The sequence below is a fragment of the Phlebotomus papatasi genome, chromosome 2, assembly GCF_024763615.1.
Source record: "Phlebotomus papatasi isolate M1 chromosome 2, Ppap_2.1, whole genome shotgun sequence".
Taxonomy (NCBI): Eukaryota; Metazoa; Arthropoda; class Insecta; order Diptera; family Psychodidae; genus Phlebotomus; species Phlebotomus papatasi.
In genome coordinates, this window is record NC_077223.1 from 96,836,211 (window position 1) to 96,858,050 (window position 21,840).

General features: G+C 33.7%; 2 protein-coding genes across 2 annotated transcripts in view; one reads left to right on the top strand and one right to left on the bottom strand.

The window, feature by feature from the left end:
• LOC129802577 (protein yellow-like) overlaps positions 1–18,981 on the bottom strand; it is a 325,562-nt gene extending 306,581 nt beyond the window's left edge. The window contains exon 1 of the mRNA XM_055848513.1: positions 18,978–18,981. The gene's annotated coding sequence lies outside the window, so the exon portion shown is untranslated. The remainder of the gene's footprint in view (positions 1–18,977) is intronic.
• LOC129802581 (zwei Ig domain protein zig-8-like) lies at positions 263–21,552 on the top strand. Its single transcript, XM_055848518.1, has 7 exons — positions 263–754; positions 13,837–14,051; positions 15,877–16,009; positions 16,259–16,378; positions 16,455–16,557; positions 16,679–16,776; positions 20,801–21,552. Exons 1-7 carry the CDS (start codon positions 685–687, stop codon positions 20,926–20,928), a joined length of 867 nt encoding a protein of 288 aa, XP_055704493.1. The 5' UTR covers positions 263–684; the 3' UTR covers positions 20,929–21,552.
• The last annotated feature ends 288 nt before the right edge of the window (positions 21,553–21,840 follow it).

Here is a 21,840-nt window from a genome sequence, read left to right on the forward strand (position 1 = left end):
TTTTTCACTCGTTCACTATGTTAAACAACACAGTCACTGAAGCTTCCGGTGTTGAGGGGGTGGTAGCATTAGTGTCTCTTCTATGGATGGGAATATAGTTGAACTGGCGTGGAAAGTCCGTAGGAGGCTTCCATTGAGGGGTGATATGGCTGAGGAAATGAGGAGAATTGGCTGGAAATTCCATAATTTCTCCAGGCTGAGGGGTGATAACCCCTTACAGGACTGGAAAGCTCTATACCGCTGAACTTTGGCCGCGTTCTTCAGTACGGATTTGCCTCTTGTGGAACTTAAACGTGTACAGGACTTTACTAATGCAGTAACAAGTGAAATTGTGAGTAGTTTAGAACACTACTGATAACTCCTTGTGCGTGTGGAGGGTTTGTTATATTGCAAGTAAAACCCCTCAAGACAATAGTCAACTGTGAGGCACTGTATGTGTCCTCAGGAAGACAATGAGGGCCTCAGGACATGATATTGTGTAGTGGAAAATTGGTGCTAATCCCAGGATTACACAACCCTATACAATGGATATCAAAATTGGATTAAGTGCTGCAGTAAACTGGACAATACCCATTCATTGGGGATACTTGTGAATTGGCAGATATAACTGAACTTTTGTGGTTCTTAATCATTTGTCCTGGGAAAAGGCATCTCAGTGTTTGTGTGAGTGTGAGAGTAAAAAAAATGGAGAGATATCTTCATCACACCATAAAATTGGGGGTGTTCGTCGCATTTTTAGGCCTCGCATTTCAAGGTTCGTTTTACCATGCCGCAAAAAAATAGCCCTTTTAGAGTGTATCTCCTCAAATTTTACAAGCCCAAACCCTAAGTATTTTCCACCCTCAAAAAAATCAACCATCTAGCAGCAAAAAGGGCGCGAGGGTGCAAAGTTTCAAGTATCAATTCAGAGGGAAATTCTATGGAAATCAATGGAAAGTCAATCAGTGGCAAAGTTCTCGTACTGGAGTGTCTTACCCAAATCACTTTCTCATTTTTTGTTGGTACCAGTGGTTAGGGATCTTCTTGGTTCTTCAGCGTAACAAATTTCCATGGTGAGACTTCACCGGGGAATTTCATTAGGTACTTTTCTTTCCTTTTGGGGGATGTTAGAACCGCTACTTCAATGAAGATATGCCTCTTGCTCTTTGACCTAAAAAAAAAAGTCTTCTTGATTTCTCTTTGCTTCATATTTGGATTTGTTCTTAAGAAATTCTTCTCGTTACGTTCATAAGAAATATAACTTCAAAAACAAAGATGTATAATGATGGAAATATAATATAACTTCGGAAAATAAGCCTCCAGAGTAATTACCAGAAAAAGAAATGTTCTATTTAAAGATAACATTTTATCTTCAAAGAAATTCGAGTAGAAATTCTAAGAAAGGGTTCAGAGTTGTGTATTATTATTTATATTTAATACTACACAGTACGTAAAAAAATCTTTTCGTTATTTACCACAGGGGGAGGCGGTAATATTACGGGAATACTGCGTATATCTACTTTCTGATACGTCTTCGGCACTTCAACGATTTATATAAGAAATCTTGAATATCCGTACAATTTTCCTGGAAATATTGTCTACTATATGTTCCATACTTTAATTTAAATATTTCGATATCACCGAAGAGTTAATATACATAGTACACGATATATTTAGAAGGATACCTCTCTTAGGGATTAATAAAGTTTTAACATGTTTAACTATACAAAAATCTTAATATATAATATGTCCTTTTCATGATAAACTCAAAGAAAAGCATATAAGTACGGGTCAACTTCATAGTTTTAAATATTAAACTGTAATTTGAAAGTTGTTAAACTTTGCTCAGGAAATTGGTTTGACGAAACTTTATTGTTTATTTGAACTTCATATTGCTCTTGTACTAAAGGCTTTTATATAGTGTTGTTCGAGAAATGCTTAAAGTGCTCCATTTTTGAATGAATTATAACTGCAAATTTTTAATTTATTCACTGGTTTATGAATCAATAAAAATGAAACTAGGTTTACTTTTCTAACTTGAAATATTAGAAATTGCTATGCTATTTAACGTCGCCTATCTTTAATGGATAAAATTTAAATAGATATGACTTTATTGCTCAAGAGTTGTTTTTAAGTAATAAAGAAAATTCTCTCAATAAATCATTAAATATTTATAATTTTTTTTGTTCATTGTGGTTTATTTGAAATTATCTAACAAATCAATTAAAATTGATATCAGGATGACTTGTGTTCTATTTTATTTTCTCTAGATTTATTAACGACTTTCTAGTCTGCTAATGTTGATGTTCTTTGGGCACGCAATGTTTAGTGATACAGTGGTCATTCGCCCTGGGTTTGAATTCCCTTTAGGTCATCAGAGTTTGTTTTTTTAATTGAAAAGTGTTTCGAATTAATCATGTAAACTAAAATGCTTTTAATTGCATATGACATCGAATTGTCACCCCTTTCTTGATGCATGTCTAGAAATATCGTTTGCGAGTACACCTAATTCACTTACACTTGAGGAAAGATATTACGAGAATAATATCACACCACAACCATTGGGATACTTCCTTGAAGCCTATACAGTTTGTATTAAACCTGAAACCAATTCTAATTACTTTATCGTCGTCCCTTGGTTTATGTTCTCACTTTTCTAAACAATGTAAATTATTTCTAACAATGATTACAATATTATACTGATATCTTTAATTAACAAAATTACAACACATATGGTAAGGGCTCATAATTTTGACCAGTCTGCTTATAAGCATCGATGTTCCCAGTTTGAAGTGCGATATTTTCAATACTAAATAACTTTTTTTGTTACTCTCTTTTCAGAAGAGTTGTTTAGAAACTTGGCAAGCTATTTATCGTCTTATTTTTACTAAAATTAGTTTTAGTACGTTTAAAAATAAATTGATATGTAGAGGTGAATTTGACTCTTATTTTGGACAACTTGGTTATTAATTTGGACAACTTTGCTGTAAATATTGACAGCTAATCCGCCTCAACAGTATGCCCATTGTTCTTCATTTCATGAACAAATCTTACCAAGTCCTCTTCCTGTTCATGTAAGGGAAACCGTAGAATGTCACAAGAAGCCCGGAAACTTTCCATATCATTCATTAAAGTGAGTTGACTTCGGTACTCCAAGTACGTGCGGATTCGCTCATTCCCTGGCCTTTCCGGTAGCCTTTCAAGGCATTTCTCGCTACATCTCTTTCGTAGAGATGATGCTCCTTTGTTTCACCAGGCATTTGTCCAACCTAGTCATCACAAAAGCTAAAACTTCACGAAATTTCGTGAGAAAAACACCTGTCCAAAATAAGGAGTATCATCTCACTGGTGTCTTAGAAGAATTCCCATTTTTTACACGAAAAACCTAATTCACAAGGCAAATCTCACTTCAGGTCAAATGTACAAATCACTACTAACGTGAATCAACACAATATTCAATGAATATTCAATAATATCATTCAAAAAGAGTGAAGAAACATTGTTAGTACTTCACCACAGCTAAATAAGACTGAAGTAAACACGAAGTTCTGTCGTATTTCTCGTAAGCAATTGCTCACACTGAATTTTCAACAAAGCAATTTCAACTCAAATCATATTCAAAATTTAACGTATTTAGTGTTAAAATCTTCCAAAAAGAACAAATATTTAGATAGAATTCATTATTCATCAAATATTGGAATTAAAAATCCATCATTTTAATCAATTTATTTTTAGTGTCCCATTTTATCCTCAAAGTGTCCAAAATAAGAAACTGGACAAAATTATGAGCTTTTCCCCTAAAAAAGATTTATCTATCATGGGGGCGCGGGGAACCTTTGTCAAACACGCGTCTTAACGGTCACTGAATTTAAAATTCTGTACATTAAATAATTACAAACTATTTTGATTTAGAATTTAGATAAAGTGACTATCTAAGAACACGAATTAGCAATCAGAATTCAAATCAGGAAAGAGGATGGAGGTCAATTTTAAGAAATTTGACGGGATGTCGTATTTTATGTTTGCCATTTTGAGCAAAAATTTTGCATGACTTTCCGCAAAGCGAGAAAAGAGCAACAAAATGTATTTTCATCGCTGTCGGACTATTTTTTCGAAGTAATTGAAAGACCGCAAAGTAACGAAAAATCCATTCCCGACAGAAATACGGACATTAATTGCGCAGAAATGAATGATCAAAAATCGTCTCTGTTTTGATTAATATATTAATCGATTGGTACGAATGGGTTAATAAATAGATTTAAATTTGTTTTCAATTCTACTACCATTAGGTCAATTTATTACCTACAAAAATCATTTTATATCCCATATCGTTTTCTGTCTCAGTAAGATATTATAGAACCATTTGTTCTTAAAGTTTGAGTGTAGCAGTTCTTTTCACTGAATTATTGTAATGGAAATGGCATAATTTGTGCTATTCCAATGAAAAATTAACATTTTTTATTTCTTTCCTGTTCTCAAGTGCTTCTGCATTATCGGTTTCCTTTTTGTGTTGGTTCTTGTCTTAACTGTTTCTCAGTCCTCGCAATGCTCTAAACAACCAAACAGTCATGACAGAAACCAACGCAAATAAAAGTCTACTACGCAGAAGAACATGAGAACACTAAAGTGCTAAAAAAATATGTTCATTTGGAGTCAACAATCCGCGGATCGGTACAATTTGGCCAGAAATCGGTAGATCGGCATGAGATCGGCAGATTTAAATGTCAGTTCGCTCTTATGAAATATAGTGTTCGTTTAAACTCATGTAACATTGGAGATTTTCTACAAACGATTCTAGAGCACCATAATTCTATTACAGAAAAATACAGATTTCATTTTTAATTCCATTAGTACATTTTATCTATTTTTAATATCACGTTAAGCTGGCGTATTATGCTTATTGATAGAATCATTATTTAAAGTAATATACCCAGTTACTCAATAAAGTTTCAATAATTTTTTCGCAATTCGAGTGGTTTTACGTTTGACTGCCTTTTGCAATATATTATAATATTCAAATATACTGTACATATTCAATCAAATATTTCAAAGTAACGCGAAATATTAAAAGCATTTAAACCCAAATTTATTTTATTAATAGGATACATAATTGTACGAATTTAGTTTTATAAATTCATAAGAATCGTTTGTGGTACAAAAATATTTGAAAAACATGTCAGCTAATAAGATGTGATTTAAAATTGAAAAACAAGAGGTGCTTCTCCATTAAATACCTGGCATTTTGTAATTTATTCAAATCCTAATAAGAAATTAAAAAAAAACACCCGAAACTAGATTTAAGCTTCTTATGGGGAACATGAAACGTCTTTCCGAATTTTCTTAATACTACACATATCCATGGTTTTTATGAAAATCTTATTGCTGCTTGGACAAAACCACATAAGAATATGTCTGAGCTTTATTCATATGGCTTAACTTTAAATTCCAAGAAGGAAAGATTTTCGGAGATATTGCGATTTAGGATTGTATTATTATAGGTAGTTGATCTACTTATATTTTAAAGAATCACATCAATATTTTGTTATTTAGAAGTTCTTAGCTTTTGAAAATAAGGTTAAATCCCCCCAATCTCACATTTGTTTTACGAGATGTAATCGGCGGAAATGCCATTTTTTGGGTATTTATATTTAATGTAAGGTTTGTTTTCTCTTCTTCTTGGATATAGTAAGACTTTCTGACACCATGCTTTTATTAAACTATTTTTTTTAAGAAATAACAAAGCTCAACAACTAATTACAAAAAGCTTGAAACTGTGCTTTAACGTAATGTAAGTTCAAAGCCCCAGCTCAAAATAGTCCCACTTCTCCTATTTACAAAAGTATTTTTTTGTTATACAAAAATACCAGTAGATAGTAAATATTATGCTTTTAAGATATATTAGGGGTTAAAGTTACCCTTTCCCATGTTAATTTTACCCTTAAAATGGTGTAAAATTAACATTAAAAAATGTTGATATATTTTTACACCTAAAAAGTGTTAAAGTTATGAGAGAGAAAAGTTAATTGCCCCCCGTTTTTTTCTCAGTGTATCATGATCCAGATTCATTCCGAATATATCTCTGGACGATTTCCCTTCTTTTAACTTCTTTTACTCCGTCATTTTAACTAAAATTATAAATTAATTAAAATATAGACTATTTTATTACTTATATATGAATTATTGACCATTGAAAACTTTGGAAATGTGCAAACCGACCATTTGCCTCTGAAATAACATAACTTCATAATATAACTGGGAACAGGACGTTGGTTGTACGTATTTGACCATTTTGAGCCACTTTTTCAAATTTGTCAAAAAACTTTTGGCCGATGAAAAATTATTAACTCTTGGAAAAGAATTATTTTTTAATATAGAATAAAATTACTTTCTTTGAAGCACATAAATAACATCTGCAATTTACAAAAACTTATTTGCAAAAAGAAAAATTTTAAAACGCAATTTAGTTCTATCCTTTTTCCACCTGATTTCTCGAACATAGCTTTGTCAAGAAACTTTTTGCCGATACTGTATTTAAAGAGCATTAATAAATTTTTGGGAAAAAATAACAAAAAGGTGGACTATAATGATTAGTTCACTGGAACGCCTTGGTTCAGAAATCTCCAATTGGCGGGAATTGTGCAAATCGTAATTCTTGTCGAAGAAAAAAATATTTCTATCATAATCGTATTTCACAGCTAAGCTAAGAAAACTAGAAGAAAATCGTGAAAACGGAACTTCTTTTCAGGATTTGAAAAGAAATACACTTTTTGCCAAAATTTTGACTTTAACTGAAGAAAATAAGTTTTGAATGTTTCGATGGCTCAGAGTAAGACTCGAATAACTCGTAAATAGTCAGCTTAGCAGGAAGGCGATTTCAAACAGACAATTAACATGCTACGTTTATAAGCCTATTAGTATTGATTAAATAATTTTTTAGGTATAATGTACAGAAAAGAATAAAAATTGTGAAGAAGTACCCAAAAAGTAAAATCAGTGATAAGCTCAGATAAGCACAGCGAACAAACGGTTCTCGGCCAACGAAATGTATAAAATTGGCTCGACGCGATTCTTTATCCCAAAATTCAATTCACAATCGAATTTTCACGCATTCCGATTTGCAAGCACCCCGAGTTGCACGCATTTCGATGTCACCTGTAAAGAATCTCAGCTACCATAAGCTTATCTGGGCTTATCACTGGATTACTATTTTAAATGGTCTAAGTGTGGAAGGCCAAGAAAAAAAAAGTTCATTGAAATCGGTTAATAAACATAAGTGATAGAGTCCGGCCCATATGTATATAGTAAGGGTCAGGGTACAGTGGGTTCAAGTAGGGTCGGATGGGACCCATTATTAGAAAGATCTCGATCTCATATAGAATATATACTAAAATTTCATCGAAATCCCTTCAGAAACATACCAAAAATGCAGTGCGGTCAAGACATTTTTGGTTATAGCTCAGGTCAGAGAATATCGAGGGAGGAGTGCGACCTACCGTTGGAAAGGTCTCGACCTCAGCTACAACATATTAAAATTTAAAAAAACATTATCTACTTTTCGAAATATTCTAGATCGAAAATCGATTTTTCGATTAATCTGACCTTCGATTAAATCACATGAAATTGGAGTGTCATAAAGCTTGTAGTATTCAATAAGAGCTTTCCAAAACATCAAAATTTTTCGAATTCCGATAGTTAGAACCGGAGATATGGCCATTTGAACACTGAATTTTTGACCTCCTCTAGCTCTGGTCAGGGGGTCGGAGAGGGTTAAGTTTGGTATCGATCGAAAGCTCTTAGGCCCATATATAACAAATCTAACATACTAAAATTTGAGATTGATCCGTGCCATAGGGGCTGAGTTATTGAGAAAACAAAATTTGGGAATGTTTTAAAATGGCGGTAGGAAGGGGTGGGGGTGGATCCGACATCATCAACTTCTAGCCGCCCATCGACATTTAACTTTTGCCGAAAACCGCTTGTCGATATCTCTTTCCGTTCTCTCTCCCGAAGTGGTTATACGACGGACGGACGAACGGACGGTTGGACGGACGGGACGGGACGTCCACGAAAATCGAATTTTGGTGCATAATGATATTCGTGATCTATTAGTGTCAAAACGTGTATATCCAAAATTTGGTCCCGATCTGACGAGGTCGCATTTCACTTGTGACCACAAAATTTGAGATTGTAAAGAATCTCAGCTAAAAAAACAAACTATGTAGAAATCTGAGTTGTTCGAGTCTTATTCTGAGCCGTCGATTTGTTTCATTTCCATGGAAAGAGTAATTAATTTTATTTTTTATTGATTTCAATCGATCAATAACTTTTTTTTATCTTTCCCGCATATTTGACGAAATCATAAAAAATGGGAAGTGGAGAAAACGAGCTTTAAAGTTTTAGATATTTGCCCTAGCGCTTATTGCTGCTCGGCGCTCCTTTGCTTTCGTCTCTGGCATCTTCGATAATACTTCGAATAGAGTTTTGAAATTTTCGTAGTAAATTCTTAGATAGTTTATCTATCGATTTATGTAATAATAAGAGAAATCGTTTTTTATTGTAGTTCAGGAAAGCCTCTTTATACATTAACTATGATTTCTTTTACTCATAAGTTGAATATTGGGATAATAGTAGCGAGACTAGTACCATGACATAAAATGGTATACCTCAATTAATGTCTTTTTGAATAAATTGGTCTGTGAAGCTAAATTAAAAGTCCAGTTCCATTAAAAAAAGAAGATAACAGTGCACTAATTAAATGGTGTCATACTTCCCCTTATGTTTTAATGAATTATTTTGCGGATGTAGTGCAGCTCTGGAAGTAATTTGAAACTACAAAATATAAAAAAAAAATCAGAAAGGATATTTGATTTATTAAAAGTTTATGTGTGAAGTATAAACAGTATAACTTCAATACTGTCAACGCGTTTCATTTTTATATCCCTTTAGTTTTCTGAGTTAGTTTAAAAGTTTAACATTAAACCTGATATTTAAATATTTTTTCAATGATACTTAAAAATTTTATGGATTGGCAATATTTGGGGTTCATATTTCATCAGAATTTTGTGATGCATCATAAAGTTTGAGGAAACATTGAACTTTTGAACTTATGGAAATCAACTTAACATTAATTATTTGATCGTAATCTTCATTTTATTGGATCTAAGAAAATAGATATCCTATGATCGAAAATTGAATGGGAAATTGATTGAGGTTGAATGTAAGAGAAACTTTTAACTTCTCTGAATTATTCAATTCCACAGTTATTGATCTAAAGTTCTAAACTAGAGTGTGCAAGAAAAGCCCTTCCACCCAAATTCTCCATGATTGAGAATTGAATGTTTGATGAGACCTCATATAAAGTGAATGAATAGCGTTATGCCCATCCTCAATAGACTGAATAAGATATATGTGCTTCTTATTTGATATAAGTTTGAGTTTGAGTGTCATGAATAAATTCACCTCTATTTGCCATGGAATATTTCGCGATGGAGTGTGAAGATGATGGGAGATCTGTTGTGTTTATCTTCGAGGGATATATGGCAACTTCTTGCGTTCTCACACTTTCTCAGAGATGGAAGAAAAGCTGTCGCTAGTGAGAAGATGGTATAAGCAAAGGCAACAGTCGCTATCATCATCTTTGACAGATTTTCACATACTATGTCGTTGAAATATCGTAGTGTTTGCCATATTAACTCTGAGGAAAAACAAGATTTTCAAATTAAAATTGCCCTTTGGTGTGGTGACATTGTCATACCACCACTTACTATGACATGCTGCGGATGTTATAGCTGCGAGAGAAATAGGAGTAGCAGTTAATCCGAGAGAATCCTCGATTACGGCAGTTTATGGATATACTGGGAAATCCCATACGCTTCTCATTATATAGAGCTGGGATACAAGATGTGCTACACATTTTCCCAGCGAATGTCGATGCAATGATGAAAAAGTCGCATGGAAAATTACGGGCACGCTATCACACTGAGGTATCTCAATTTATGACAATGTTCAATAACTGAAGGCACCCGAAGCTACCCCAGGAAAATGAGAAATTCTCCAACATTTTCACCATTCTCGGTATAGAACCCCGTAGGTTGGGTTTTGTACTGTGAAAGGATGCTTTGATGATGGAAATTCAATTTCGTTACATGGGAACACCCGACACTTTTATATATATATATTGTCAAACATTGTGTGTGCACCTTCTGTTTGTGAACCGTACACTTCGGCACTGATTGAAAGTTTTCTCGGTTATTACATGCTATTGAACTCATGTTTATATGCAATTTACTACTCATCCCAATTTTACTTGGGCTCACAACTTTCTTCTCTCTCAATACTCGCAAAATGAACTTTCCGCAAGGGAGAGAGAATCTTTCAAAAATCCCCATCCATCCACCATCCTCATTCCGGAAGTTTCCCCAAGGAGACTTTTCCAACATGCTGTGCGGTTTTCTGCCAAGCCAGAGTGCACCGTAACATTTTGGTTTTTGACACTATGAAAATTCAACCAATTTTTCCCACTACACCAACTTAGTTTTTCACCCAATCCACACACATTCATTGCTTTCATTCCTAGTAAAATTGTTGAAACAGCATGAATTGAAGTGAAAGCTAAAATACTGAGTAGTAAAGCATGGTACCATAAAATAATTTCCGGTAAATGCCCACTCACAAAGGGAATCCAAGAACACAGAGGTCTACCTGCGGAAGAATTGATGGATTCATAGATTTTCACATTAATCACTGAACAATTTTGAAATTTTCATTTGAAAACAGCATGCAAAAACCTTTTGACAAAGCAATCATTTTCGTTTAGTCGTTTAGTGAAATTGGATTTGCCGTTGATGAATTTTAATTGCTGTTGTGTTTAGAATTCGCATGTCATTCATTTCAAAATATTTTTAACATCCTCTGGGCCAAATGTGAAGGGATCACCTAGAATAAAGTACTTTCCCTTCGAATAATGTGAATTTTCTTTTAATTTTCCTAAGAGACTTTACATTTCTATTAAATAATAGTTAGTTTATAATAATTTTTTGAGTTATGTGATAATTATATGGCAGTTTCTTAGGAAAACTAAGAGAAAATTAACATTATTCATAGTCATGAACATTTGAAGGGATAATAAGGGAGACTAGGGCAAAATTTGGCAATTCTAAAATTTTAAAATTCGATGTCTTACAAGAGAAAAGAGGCTGAGGCTCCAAATTTTTATCATAGATTGCCTTCATGGACCTCAACAAACGTCAAAGGTTTTAAGGAATTCGAGCAAGGAATATAGAAAATAAAAAAAATTGAAATTTTGAGTCTTGTTTTTAAAATATTTGCTCTTCAGGAGATATTAATTTTCATCGACTTACTTTAAGAAATTGATGCATGAAGAAACAGAGTACGTGAAAGTAGGGTAGAAATATGCAGAATGTTTGAGAAAGAAAGAGATCTGAATTTTGATTTCATGAAATTTTCCTGATGCGAAAGCTGTGCCGCAGCCATAATTGAATAATTTAATTATTTAATTATGGAAAATAAAAAAAAAAGTTAAAATAACCGAAAAAGTTAAAATAACATTCCGGAAATGTTAATTTTACCCTGCAGTATTGATCCGAAATAGGTGTAAATATTACCTTTTTAGGTGTATTTGGGGTTAAAGTTACCCTTTTTCATGTTAATTTTACCCTTAAAAAGGTGTAATATTAACATTTAAAAATGTTGATATATTTTTACACATAAAAAGTGTTAAAGTTATGAGGAAAAAAAGTTAATCGCACCCTCTTTTTTTTCTCAGTGAAGGTATATCAGAAAGAACTTACCTACCTAAAAACCCGTTGGAAGTTCGAACGTTAAAACCGACGAGTTACACAAAAGTGAGCAAGTTCATCGAAAAGGCATTTATTTTTAATAAAATTGAGATTCAAACGTTCTTGCATCTTGAAATTCCACAAAACTACACAAAAATTTACTTTTTGCAGCAACCGTTTACGCAGTCTTGTTGACATTGTTGACGATTGAAGTGTTAAGAATACCGAAATTCGAATTAGCAGAACAATCAGCGCTAAAACAACGAGTATGTGAACTTGCTTTTTAGGTTCTCTAATATAAGTTTTCATATCTTGAGCAATATTGTGTCCAAAGTTGTCCGAAATGCTTTGCAGTAAACTCGTCATTGTTCCGTAGATTGTTTTGGAGGAATATTCGGTCTAATTGCTTTTTAGGATTCCGGTGCATTTTCGAATAGGTTTGGTTTGGCTTTGTTTCTTCGAAAGGTTATAACTGAACGAAGCGTCAGGTTTTGACAGTTATGCCCAACGCACAATAACTTTTATTTTGTAAACATGTTTTTGACATTTCAATGAGAGTGAGTGAGATCTAGATCTAGTCATCTCACTCTCTCTCATAGGAAAATTTGAAAACATGTTTACAAACAAAAGTTTTTGTACGCTGGTCATTAATCTCAAATCACAATAGCTCGCACCGTATCTTAGACGGGCTTCAGACTAGACAGTCACAAAAGCCCCGCTAATTTTAGGCTTTCTTTTAGATATATAGGGGAAAGCGCACTATCTTCGTACGACTCAAGCTCCTTCTTTAAGGATTTCACCTATAGCTTTTCTCTGAAAATTTGAGGCATTGGACCAGCTATTAAAATATAATATTATAATGGGCCAAATTCATTTATAACACATTGAAAAATAGGTGTGATTATGAAAGAATCACACCTAAAATGATTTGTGCGAATCATAAATCGTCCGAAGGTAGCGCGCTTTCCCCTATAAGTTATTGAATTTCTTTGACAGAAATACTTTTCAGATTTTTTTTTCTTTTTCAATCGCCTGTTTGAAATTAAAGGGAACAAATAGATTCATCATGCAAATTTTTGTGAAACAAAGTATTAATTTAAACAAGTTTATCTCTTATCAATCTTATTCCAGGTAGATTTATCCATCATTTAGAATTACATAGGGCTAACGCAGAAAAAGAATATTATTTTTAAACATAAAAACATGACAGTTTAAAAATAATTGAAAAGATTTTCTTTTGCTCAGGAATTAAATTGAGATAATTATTTACATCAAATTGAATATTTCGTGTTATCTCCAGAAAAATTGATTAAAATGAGTTGGACCTCCGTAATTTACAAGGAGCGATACGATGTTATTATTATATTTCTACCCATTTTTTTAAAGAGTTTATTAACCTTAAACTAGTTAAGAAACTAGATGTGATGGTCCATTACTTTCTTCGAGAGATATACTCTGAAAAATACCGGTCACTTGACCTATCATTCTTGCTGTTTCACAGTATTAGTATGTATCTCTTTACTATAATGCAATATCTAATTCTTTGGTATTAAATGTCTCTCAGGAAAAAACACTCTTGTATGAAACTGATATGTAGAACACTGTATGAAAGTTGAGAAAATTTCTAAGTATTTTTCACATAAATTCACTATTCAATCATGAAATTTGTAGAATACATTTTCAGTATATTGAGTCATAAAAATAACAAACATGTAAGTGAATATTCAATGTACATATTTATTTTTAAAGCACTCACCTGGAGATTGGATGAAATACTGTGCTCTATATTTTTGAGTTTTACTTGTTAACATTTCATTGCACAAAATATTAAATAAATCACATAAGATCTTTGAGGAAAATTCTCAGGGCGTACATCAATTGATTTTTGGGATGATTTTACGACATGTACTCACTCAGGGGTAAAATCGCTATGAACGGAGTTACAGGAAATAATTTCCGGTTAAATCATAAACCATGTTTATAGCATCTTACAAGTTTTATTTAAAATTTAATACAACGTTGCATAAGCTGTTAATGATATTATCTCAACACTTTGTAGGTCAACTGAGCAGAGCGGATAGTGAAAGAGCCAATCTTCAGCCCTACTTTGACTTCAATGTACAGAGAAATGTCACGGTGTCCGTGGGTCAAACGGCTTTTCTGCACTGTCACGTTGAACGCCTTGGTGATAAGGCAGTTTCATGGATCCGAAAGAGGGATCTTCATATCCTGACCGTGGGAATACACACCTATACATCGGATATGCGCTTTCAGGTGGGTTTAAATTTGGTTATTTGTAAAAGTCTTTACTCTTGGAACAGAATCCTCTCGTTCAGTAATAACCTTCCCGATTTGAGAGCTCTCTCCGATTGAGGTTTTTCCTTTACCGGTTCGAAGGTATATCAGAGAGAATTTACCTAAAAACTCGTTGGAAGTTCGAATGTTTAAACCGACGAGTTAAGGCGTCTACACATTGGGGACAATTTTCGTCAAAAATTGCGTTTTTGACAGAAATTTGACGTTTCCCCCTACAACGCTGCAGGGAATTTCCTTCAAAAAAGCAATTTTTGACAAAAATTGCTCCCAATGTGTAGAGGCCATTACACAAAAGTGAGCAAGTTCATCAAAAGGACATTCCTTTGAATGAAATAGCATTTAAGACATTCTTCCATCCTGAAATTCCACAAAACTACACAAAAATTCACTTTTCGCAGCAATTTTTGCCCAGTGTTGTTGACATTGTTGACGATTGAAGTTTCAAGAATATCGAAATTCGAAATGGCAGAAAAATCAGCGCTAAAGCGGCGGGTATATGAACTTGCACTTGAGGCTTCCGGTAGATTTTCGAATAGATTTGGTTTGATTTTGGAGTGGCTTTGTCTCTTCGAAAGGTTATTACTGAACGGAGCCAATGAGGGATCCATAACGTAATTTTTCGACACGTCCAAATCGGTGTGGAAGTACGAATTTTAGGACTACATAAATACTTTTTGACTTATGAATCGTGAAAAGGTGTGCTTCGTAATACACTATATAAGGCAAGAGGTAACTCATTCCCATTTTTTCTGACAAGGGTTTCTGGTTTCTCGGGTTTCGCGATGCAATTTTTGGGTTTCTCGGGTTTCACGATGCAATTTTCGAGTTTCTCGGGTTTCGCGATGCAATTTTTGGGTTTCTCGGGTTTCACGATGCAATTTTCGGGTTTCTCGGGTTTCGCGATGCAATTTTTGGGTTTCTCGGGTTTCGCGATACGGAAATTGGGTTTCTCGGGTTTCGCAATGCAGACACTGGGTTTCTCGGGTTTCGCGATACAATTTTTGTGTTTCTCGGGTTTCGCGATGCAATTTTTGGGTTTCTCGGGTTTCGCGATGCAATTTTTGGGTTTCTCGGGTTTCGCGATGCAATTTTTGGGTTTCTTGGGTTTCGCGATGCAATTTTTGGGTTCTCGGATTTCACGATACAATTTTTCAGTTTCTCGGGTTTCGCGATACAATTTTTGAGTTTCTCGGGTTTCGCGATACAGAAATTGGGTTTCTCGGGTTTCGCGATGCAGAAACTGGGTTTCTCGAGTTTCGCGATTCAATTTTCAGATTTCTCGGGTTTCGCGATGCAATTTTTGGGTTTCTCGGGTTTCGCGATGCAATTCTTGGGTTTCTCGGGTTTCGCGATACAAAAAAATGGGTTTCTCGGGTTTCGCGAAGCGTTTCTAGGACAATTGACGAGGGTTTCTCAATATGAGTTACCCCTAGGGGAAGCTGGGGCACCATCAAACACGGGGTATCACCAAACACTGCAAGTTTTTAATCATGTATTCAACTTCAGAGGACAAGACTTATAGAAATTTATAGGCACTATAGGGATGCTTGACCACTGAAGAAATGGCCGTGGTATTCCAAGTAGTTTAGAAATAAAAATTTGTGTTTACTCATACCACGTGTTTGGTGGTATTTCCCCCAATTTCCCCTAACTCAGGATTTACGACAGTAGATTTACCTTCGTTTAAAGTAATATTATTAACGTTAAACTAACAATTTATTTACAAAACTTGAAGTATCTTAATAGTTCGTACGTTTCACAGTCGTAACTTTTCGAATTTTAGATCTATCGACTTCAGAATTCAACTCAGTGGAATCTGATGTTGAAATATCCCCAAAAGCGTGATTCAGGAGTGTACGAGTGCCAGATCAACACGGAACCGAAGATGTCGTTGTCGTATACTTTAAACGTTATTGGTAAGTCTTTATACATTGATGCTACTTTACGGAGCATGTGGGTCGTGTGGGAAGAACCATGAATTTTAATGATTGCTGCAGCAATTTCATTTTGAGAGATACTTTGTGGCAAGATTTTAGGTACTTTCTAAGCTCTTTGTTTTCCCATTCACATCCAAGTAATTGCTTCTTTGAACCCTTCGCTGGTACTTTAGGAAATTTAAACATAATATTTAAAGCTTATATTCTCCCTCCATTGTTTTTTTGCAGAACTGAAAGCTGATATATTGGGTCCATCAGATCTCTACGTGAAATCTGGCAGTGATATAGATTTAATTTGTAAACTATCGCATCGCTTGGCGGATGGTGCCAATTTATTCTGGTACAAAGGTATTTTCAGAAATATATTTACACATTTTGTCAGTAGATATGCAATAACATTTTGTGACTTTTTGAATTCCAACAGACAGTGATATTTTGGAGGCGGCAACAAATGCAAATGAAATTTCCACTGATACGTCCAGGAGGATTACAGTGGACACAGACTGGACTGATGGATTAACTTCCAGGTCAGAGAATTGAAAATTTGCCATTTTGCGTAGTCCATGGGGGAATTTCATTGTTGGATTGCACTCGGCTATTTCAATTTTACTAATCCATCCACCTGATAAACATTATTCTATTTCACAGGGTGACTATTCGTCGGGCAGTTCCAAGTGACACAGGGAATTACACATGTTATCCCACAATCGCGAGCTCCTCCAGCGTCTACGTTCATGTCATTATTGGTTAGTATACATCTCTAAGTTCAATCACTATAATTTGGTCTTGTATGGTAATTTCTGTAATGGCTTCTATCTCTTATAATTTCTTCCATTTAATTTGATTGCCTAATTGACTATTCTTGTTAATTAGATGACTGAATATTTGCTGAGTGGTTAATTGAAAAGTCATTTGATAGCGGTACATCAATGTAAAGGATATTATAACAAGGGTCATCAATAAACCAATTTGCTGAAGCATATACAATTTCAGTTATTAGTCACTAAATCTTTAAAGCTTTGTATCAAGATTTAAATTAGTGCAACTTCACTGAATATTGGGATTCTTTCCATATATAGGATATGCTGAATACGAGGAAATTTCACATTTCTGGAAAAATTTTTTACTGTTTAAACTTTAAAGAGATATAGGTCTGACTATACAGGGCAGCTTATTGATACATACCTTAAAAGTATTCTTTTCTTTATTTCCTAGTGCAATTTTCTATGTAAGACAATTTAGAACAAAAATTCTTGTAATCTGTTTGTAGTGCTCGTGCGGTTCCATCTTTGTGACTACTAAAAGCAAAATGGTACACTCTTGAGAGGCTTCAAAGTTTCTACAGAAATTTAAAAACTGAATTCTTATCATAAGCTTTTAAAAGTACATTCAAATACTCGCTAAAGTCTCGGTTCTATAAAGCAGCTATTTTGCTTCTTGGGTAGCTTTGTCAAATTTGACAATAATAAAAGAAACTGAAATTGCCACGAAACTCTTCTTTTAATGGGTTACATGGGACTCTCAGGTCAAAAAATAGGCTTTTTCTGATAATAATTTATTGTGTAGAAAATATTTTAGAAATTCCAACTTTTGGGATATGAAAGAGTAACTTTAGAACAAAATTAAAAAACAAATGAAAAATTTTGAAAATTCGACCGTTGGTAGGTGATTTTCGGAACCATTCCTCAAAATACAGACCTTGCGGTAGGCAGGATTTCTCCCAGTAGGTTTATTTGAAATCACAAAACCGAATATACTCTGTTAGAGAATTAGTTGGACCCGTAGTTGAACGAAGGATTTTTGAAAAAAAAAAACAAAATTTGGATTTTTGGCAAAAGTTTTTGTAAAAAAGTATCAATTTTATCCTATTTTTCAACGCATTTTGTATTGTAAAAATGGTTCTGATTAAAGGAACTGCAAATTCTTTGTTCAAACACTAGATAATACTTCTCAAAACAAGTATGCAAAATTTCAGAAAGATCGGTTTAGTAGACTCTGAGTGAGTAATCTTGACTACCGCATTGTAAAACGGTGTTTTGAGAAAAACGCGATTAAAGTTTTACCAACATTATGCGCGCGCGGGCGGAATGTATAAGTAAAACTGCTCTACCTCCGTGAGTCTTACTCTGATTGCCTTGAAATTTTCAGAAAATATTTTTCATCTGTTATACCTACTATTAAATAAAAAAATTAAAAAAAGTGATTTTTTTGAACTGAGAGACCTATGTAACCCCTTAAATACCACATTTGTGTCTAAAAATTGCAATGGATTTCCCCAAAAAATGCTACACTTTAAAGGGAATTAAAAAAAAAAACTTTAAAATTTTTGAGTTAAAATTCTTGAAAATTAAGGAAATTTTGCACGCCTTTTCGGAGGTGGGTTCTACATTTATTGGGTAATTTTATAGTTCCGCCTACATGTAGTGATTGCTTTCTTACATTTCAATATAGCATCTGTTTTACACTGAAAATTAAAAGATTACAATTGTGGTCGGAAGAAATAACAGAAGTGAGGCAATAAGGTTATTCTTAAAAGAGCTTTTCAAAGTCAAGCAATATCTCCTTATAGAATATAGGGTTTAAAAAAACAGTTGCATTTGTCCACTGCTGTTATAGAAAAATTAGAGAATTTATTTTTAAATTTCAAATGATCATTCCTTTACTTTTTTGCAGTTTATAAAATAGTCTGAGATGGTTTGAGAAAAACTAGAAAACTGTATTATTTGTGAGTTCGTCAGTTCGTTTGTTTAGTAATAGGACAAGACGGTGATAGATCGCAATTTAAGGCTTTTTTAAGGAGTTCCTAATTACAAAAATATCACCTAGGGTAAATTAAGCTAATTCAAAACCTGTTCCAAATGGAAATTTTTCGCTACTCCAAATGGAAACATTATTGCTTTCACGATAAATATAATACTAAATTACTATATTAATATATTTTCTATACCACAGTTTCATTATTCGCTTAATTTTGCTTAAAATAAAGCGAAAATACATTCATATTCATAAATTTTAATTTGTTAATTACTCAGAAAAATTAAAAGTGTACCTTTCACTATCGAATTTTGCATCGATCGACCATATTTTCCAATGAAAAACACGGGTCTTGGTCAAAATCCCGAACGCCAAAATCTCGAAAACCAAAATCTAGAACGCCAAAATCCCGAAAGCCAAAATCCCGAATTCTTAAAAGTATCATTGCTACACCCACGATTGTACCAGCGCTTGCTGGAGGCAAAGGGAAATCTTCTGTGTCTTTGGAAATCATTCTAAACATATTCCTCCATATAATTTCATCCCTTTCAGGATTTTAAAATTTCGGGATTTTGGCGTTCGGGATTTTGGTTTTTGGGATTTTGGCAGCCACCGGTTTCCAATAGAAGCATTTTACGCTCGCGTATTTTTCTTGTATTTAAGATATTTTCAAATTATATCTAAAGATTTTTCACTAAACAGTAACATTCTAGAAGAGTCAAGGACCAAATTTATGTAATTCTCTTCAGAGAAATTATGAACTTAATGTGTTGAATCTTCTGTCAAAGTTAAAGCGTCTGGATCTGGTTTTGAATTAGGACATTTACCCTATATTCTTCTTCTTTCCAAATGTTCGCAAAAATTTATGATCACTTAATGTGCCTCTATGGCTAATAGAATAAAGACGCAAGGTCGTTTCAAGGTCAAATATGAAAGTGTATAGTCCAGAGCTCAAGGATAACCAATTATCCACTCTTTAAGGCCCAGAACACGGAGCTCTATGCTCCTGATTCCTCGATCGAACGCAGATAACTTCTCCGTCCCCAAACACATTCCTTCATGGTCTCGTTCTCGCGAGAGGAAAATTATTAACAACTTTCAAATAATGACAATTGAAATTTTAATAGAAGGACCGACTTCCACAAGTGTTCTAGTGAGCTTTATTCTCAACTGATTGAAATAAGTTTGGAAGAATGTAAAAGATCTTCTACAGCTCGATAAGTTCGATTCAATACCAACTTATTTGTGAACTGGACATTAATTTTTTAATCTAAATTGGATGACTTAAGGTTTCTAATTTTAAATTTCTAACTAATCTGAGTTTTTTTTAATCATTCCTCCAGTGCACTATTTCCCTAACCTTAGTCCATTTCTGGATTTTGCTTTCAATGCGAAGTCCTACAGAATAAATTTAATAAAATAAAAAATCAATTTGAACTTATCTATATTATCTATTGTTTTGGGTTATATTAAGGCTAAACCTAAATTTAAATACGTCTTCTGGAACAGATTCTTTAAATCTGTCCAATGCACAGTAATTGTTGATCGAAAATAACCGTGTTAAAAAAAGAATTATAAGAAAAAATTGTGACTTTTTATTATGACGTTAGAATAATTTATAAAAAAAGATTTCTTGTCATGAGGATGATCTTGCTTTTAAAGGTTATATTGCAAAATCCGTAGATTAAACCACTAAAAAGCAAAAAAAAAAAAATTATGAGTTACTCATTTATATTTCCTGTGCTTTCTTTCTGTCAAAGTTTAATTTTTGAATGCTTTGTTGTTAGTATTCCTCAGAGTGCACACAGAGTATTCCAAACAGTTCTTTGTTCTGTAAACACTTTTATGTACGATAGCAAATGACATGCCTATATTCTTTATTTCTGTTGATTCAACCTGCTGTCTTTTTAATTAACTCCATGATAGTAGTGAATAAATTTGTCGTGACTTTTTGTTCTTTTTTTCATGGTGTTAATTAAAATGCGAAAAAATGCATACGGATTTCCAACATAACAGGCGAACACCCTGCAGCGATGCAGCATAACTCTGCAACATCCCCATCTTTGCCATGGAACACCAACTACATCTTTGTAGTGATCATGACCTTTGCCAAAGTACTCCAATTTGGGGTCACTGGCAGATGAAAATCCAGAAGTACCATCAACTTGGTGCACGATGGATAGACATAAATTTCATCAAGAGACATTTTGGATGTTCTTGTCAGCCTTCCCAGTAAAGGAGGTTCTGATACTTGCGTCGGATGTGAGAGTGTTTTTAATTGAAAGAAGAAAACATTTAATTAAATTCTGCAAATGTGGTGATTGTTTCGGGAAAAATACAGTTGTGAATTTCAAAATTGCACTGTAAGTGCATGAACGTCTTTGAGATGGATTGTTGACGAGATTGTTGTGTTTTATCAAGATGATACTTTCTCTATAGAAGAAGACTGATACAGATAATTGAGTTTGTTTTACTCGAACCGTATAGTTTATATCCTAATTTTAAATTCTTTTGACCACTTTATAGTATATAACCACCTGTTGGCTATTCCAAAAGTCTAGGATGAAAAGTCCATTTGAACCCTCTTTGGCCTCTACTGAAACGATTAATAGACGAAGTCACATGCAACACGAATTATTTCACTCTGGTAGGTGGAAAAAAATCAAAGAGAAAAAGTGTATAGTTTTATACTTTTGACTCATATTGTGGATAAAAAATAGCGTTGTAAAAAGAAATAAAAATAAAAGAAAACATCTAGATAAATAAAATGTGGAGAAATTTTAAAGTCTCTATATTAGAGATAGATTGATGAGGACATTGATGGAGTGTGAGCAACAGTGTATAGAAGATTTAAGGAATATAAAACAAGGTTAAGAAAATAAAAAAAAGTTGTTTTAATTGCATAATGCTGAGAATTTCCTAGAACACCAGTCAGCTTGAAGGTAACAACGCTCTTAATTTCGTGATATAGAGGGACAAGTATCAAAATGTAACAAATCATGTTGCACCTTGCGATCTGAGTAGAAAATTTTTGCATTTAGATGTTTTAAGGCAGA